The sequence below is a fragment of the Aegilops tauschii genome, chromosome 3 (genome assembly GCF_002575655.3).
Source record: "Aegilops tauschii subsp. strangulata cultivar AL8/78 chromosome 3, Aet v6.0, whole genome shotgun sequence".
In the NCBI taxonomy this organism is placed as follows: Eukaryota; Viridiplantae; Streptophyta; class Magnoliopsida; order Poales; family Poaceae; genus Aegilops; species Aegilops tauschii.
Window position 1 is genome coordinate 292243984 of NC_053037.3, and position 4973 is coordinate 292248956.

The 4973-nt window shown below is 39.3% G+C and overlaps 1 protein-coding gene across 1 annotated transcript; it reads right to left on the reverse strand.

Annotated features, from left to right (window-relative positions):
• Positions 1-2917: 2917 nt before the first annotated feature.
• On the reverse strand, positions 2918-3283 carry LOC109773830 (uncharacterized). The gene has a single exon (XM_020332544.1). It carries the CDS (start codon positions 3281-3283, stop codon positions 2918-2920), a length of 366 nt encoding a protein of 121 aa, XP_020188133.1.
• Between the last annotated feature and the right edge of the window lie 1690 nt (positions 3284-4973).

The following is a 4973-nucleotide window of genomic DNA, read 5'->3' on the forward strand; positions in this document are numbered from 1 at the left end:
CACTAGAAGCTAGCTGCGGGCCCCTCAAAGCATCAGTGCGCGAAGACAGGGGTGGCCGTGCCATGTTGCCTTGTGGGCAACCGGTGGCCCTCCTCTAGTATTTCTTTGCTCGAGTGTTTTATATATATTCAATAAAAAATCCTCGTGAAGTTTGAAGTCATTTGGAGCTCCATAGAATAGCTATCTCTGTTGTAGCCCTTTTAGGTCCAGAATTCCAGCTGCCAATAATCTCCCTCTCCATGTAAATCTTGTAAATCAAGAGATAAAAAGGGATTAGAATTGCATCATAAAAGTGAAATAATGACCCAAAAACAATATAAATATCAATAGGAAGACATGATGCAAAATGGACGTATCAACTCCCCCAAGCTTAGATATCGCTTTCCTAAGCGAAAGCCAAACTTGATAATCATGACCACATGTTTCGAGAGAGGTGTCGATAAAACAAAATACAGACATCATAGCATCAATGGTCAATATCATAGTAGCAAATGTTTACCATATAGCTTCTCATGAACAAGTAACAATTCATTCATAACCTTGAAGTATGAAGTATAAACTTTCTTGATAACAAACACACTATGTTCTCAGTCATCGAAACAATCACAGTTCATCATATTTCCAAGAAGAGTGTAAGTACGAGCTTTTGTTTTAGGAAGTCCACATACTCTACCATCATATAGTCTTCTATGATTTCTAACACTCAATGCATATTTTTGGGAACAAACGTTTCTGTCAGACACACGAAGATGTGGGCTTATTGTTTTCGTCTCCCAACTCGTTTACCTCAAGGATAATGTCAACAGTAATAACTCATGCTCACCTACATCCAACTGGATATAAATTCCTGGATCTTTCCCCACCACATGATGGTTGCCACATAAAGGATAAATAAAAAAGGGATAGGGATAATCAGCATTGACTCTTGCATAAAACTAAATATAGAAAAGTAAAAGATAGGCCCTTCACAGAGGGAAGCAGAGGTTGTCATGCGCTTTTTGTTTTTGGATGTGCAACATCTTAATGTAAAGGAACGTCACTTTATATTGCCCCTTATGATAGCAAGCTTTATTATGTAGTCTGTTGTTTTTATTTCTTTGCCGTCACAAGATCGTACAAAGCTTATTTTCCCTTATAATAAAAGATCATACATAATTAGGAGCAATTTTTATTGCTTTTGCACCAATGACAACTTACTTGAAGGATCTTATTCAATCCACAGGTAGATATAGTGGACTCTCATGACAAGAAACTAGGTTTAAGTAGTTATGGATGTGCAAGTAGTATCTCTACTTGGTACGAAGTTTTGGCTAGCAAAAGATTCTAAACAAGTACCACATGTTAGAGGATCCATGACAATATAACTTCTATGTGAATGTAGACAAACATAACTCATTACAGTGTCTTCCTTGTCCAACATCAAATATTTGACCATGTAGAAAATATTTGATGGGGGCTCACAATCATAAAAAATGTCCAACATAGTATATTTATATGTGAACTCCTCTCCCATTAATAATCTTGCATGAGTTGCATCCATGACCAATACTATGTTTGTTAATTTCCAATAAATTTTATCAACCATACTCCTTCTATGTGAAGATATTACTCCCCATGGGATTAGCATATGATTTTTTATTCCTTTTTATTGTTGAGATTGAAACAAGAAAGTAAATAAACAAAACTCGAACTGCTCTTTATTATATGGGATAATTAGATTTATGCCCCTAGTTGTGTCCCACTCGTCTGTTTTACCCCTAATTTCCAAAAGTCACCGGTTCTGTCCAAGTCACTTTGCTCCTCTTATGCTTTTGCCCTTTGACCATTTGACCATCAGTTTGAAAACTTCATAACTAATTCATACTAAATCAGAAAAATGCAAATAAGATACCAAAATGTTCAGAAAACATCACCTATATGTCAGTGTCATTTGCATTCATGAAAAAAGTGTTGGAAAGTGCACATCCAAGTTTTAGCTCTTTTGGCACCACCATGAATAGTAAAATCTAAAAAAATTCAAAAAAAATCTAAAAAAATATGGTGGCAAAGAACGACAAATGTTCTAAGTGCTTGTCAAGTTTCATCAGGGAATGACATTCGTGGAAGTCGTGGCAAAAAAATAATCTATTTTGGAGTGCTGATTGTTTTTTTGCTGAAGCACCCACAAATCTCATTCCCTCATGAAACTTGGCAAGCACTTCAAACATTTGTCATTCTTTGCCACCAAATTTGTTTTTGAATTTTTTGAATTTTCTAGATTTTACTATTGATGGTGGTAGCATAAGAGCTAAAACTCGGATGGGCACTTTCAAACACTTTTTTTCATGAATGCAAATGACACTGACATATAGGTGATGTTTTTACGAACATTTTGGTATCTTATTTGCATTTTTCTGATTTAGTATGAATTAGTTATGAAGTTTTCAAACTGACGGTCGAACGGTCAAAGGGCAAAAGCATAAGAGGAGCGAAGTGACTTGGACAGAAGCGGTGACTTTTGGAAATTAGGGGTAAAACAGCCGAGTGGGACACAACTAGGGGCATAAATCTAATTATCCCTTATTATATTACTCTCACACTCGGTTACATGGATAGATAGATCACTAAGAAAGCACTCAAATCTAAAGCATACTAAACTTTTATTCTTCTAAATCATGAAATAACTAAAGAACGAACTAAGATGGATAACTATGGTAAAAGTGATGGTGATACGATACCAGGGCACCTACCCCAAGCTTGGGACCAGCCAGGGGTGGTGTCGATACCCGTGTACTCAAGTTTATTTCTTCGGTGATGGTGGTGATGAAGTAGTAGGCTTGTCCTCCGCCTTCCAAGTCATAGGCTCTCCATCATAAAATAATGAACATGTTTCCGGAGTCCTGAAATTTGCAGCTAAACTCGTACCTTCAACCTGGCTTCATACTATTTTTTGGTTTTGCAAGTCATAAATTTGGGTCGGCAGATGATTGATCTGGTCATTGATCTTGAAGGTGATGTCCCCAATATCCTTGTTGTCCACCTTGTGCTCACAGATGAATTCTGTGATCATGGAGTGGTTGGCGCTGAGTCCGTGCTCCACCATCCCTTGGCACTTGAAGATCTCCTGCTCCACTGCTTCAAGCCTGGCCTTCTTGCTTCCATCCTTCTTGGGCCCTTGAACGTCCTGGGTGTGAAGCACCCCCTCATGCATCTCAATGTCTTGACATTGTTTCATCACCTCCGAAAGGTAGGGGTTGATGACCTTCTCGAAGAACTTGTCTTTGGGTGAACTTGGCGGCACCATGGCGATCTAGATCTATGAGAAAAATAGCCCGAAACAAGAACAGAGGAGAAACTTGTGATACGGTGGTCAAAACATACGAAAGTATATATAATGAATTTTTTTATCTTGCAAAACACGTATTCGGGAAGAAACGGAGTTAGGAAGGCACACGAGGGGCCCACAAGGCAACCCAGCGCGTGATACGTCTCCAACGTATCTATAATTTTTTATTGTTCCATGCTGTTATATTATCAACATTGGATGTTTTACAATCATTTTATAGCAACTTTATATTGTTTTTTGGGACAAACCTATTGACATAGTGCCCAGTGCGTGTTGCTGTTTTTGCTTGTTTTTTACTTCGCAGAATCAATACCAAACGGAGTCCAAACGCAGCAAAACTTTTTGGTGATTTTTTCTGGACCAGAAGACACCTGTTGGGCCAAGAAAGTACTTGAGGGGAGCTCCGAGGGGAGCACAACCCACCAGGGCGCGCCTGGGGGCCCAGGCATGCCCAGGTGGGTTGTGCCCACCTCGGTGGCCTCCTGCACCGCCTCTTTGCTCTATAAATACCCCAATATTCCAGAAACCCTAGGGGACTCGGCGAAAATCAATTCCAGCTGCTGCAAGTTCCAGAAACCACAGATCCAATCTAGACACCATCACGGAGGGGTTCATCATCCTCATTGGTGCCTCTCCGATGATGCATGGGTAGTTCATTGTAGACCTATGGGTCCGTAGTTAGTAGCTAGATGGATTCCTCTCTCTCTCTCTCTCTTTTGATTCTCAATACAATGGTCTCCTGGAGATCTATTTGATGTAACTCTTTTTGCGTGTGTTTGTTGGGATCCGATGAGCTTTGAGTTTATGTCAGATCTATGTTTTTATCCATGAAAGTTATTTGAGTCTTTGGATCTCTTATATGCATGATTACTTATAGCCTCGTATTTCTTTTTCGAATCTTTGGTTTAGTTAGGCCAACTAGATCGATTTTTCTTGCCATGGGAAGAGGTGCTTTGTGATGGGTTCAATCTCACGGTGCTTGATCCCAGTGACAGAAGGGGAAACGACACGTATGTATCGTTGCCGTTAAGGATAACAAGATGGGGTCTATTTCTACATAAATAGATCTTGTCTACATCATGTCATCATTCTTATTGCATTACTTCGTTTCTCCATGAACTTAATACACTAGATGCCTGCTGGATAGTGGTCGATGTGTGGAGTAATAGTAGTAGACGCAGGCAACAGTCGGTCTATTAATCTGGGAAGTGATGCCTATATAATGATCATTGTCTGGATATCGTCATGATTATTTCAAGTTCTGTCAATTGCCCAACAGTAATTTGTTTACCCACCGTATGCTATTTTTCTTGAGAGAAGCCACTAGTGAAATCTACAGCCCCGGGTCTCTTCTTTGTTATATTTGCCTTTGCGATATATTTTTATTTGCTTTTATTTTCAGATCTATTAATCCAAAAATACAGAAATACCTTGCTGCAATTTATTATGATTTATTTTATCTTGCGTTCCCGCGAGATCTATTTATCCAATCTACTACAATTTTACCTATATTTTTACCCGTGAGGGATTGACGACCCATCTCTTACGTCGGGTTGCAAGTATTTGTTCTTTATGTGCAGGAGCTGTTTACGTGGTGTTGCGTGGTTCTCCTACTGGTTCGATACCCTTGGTCTCATCACTGAGGTAA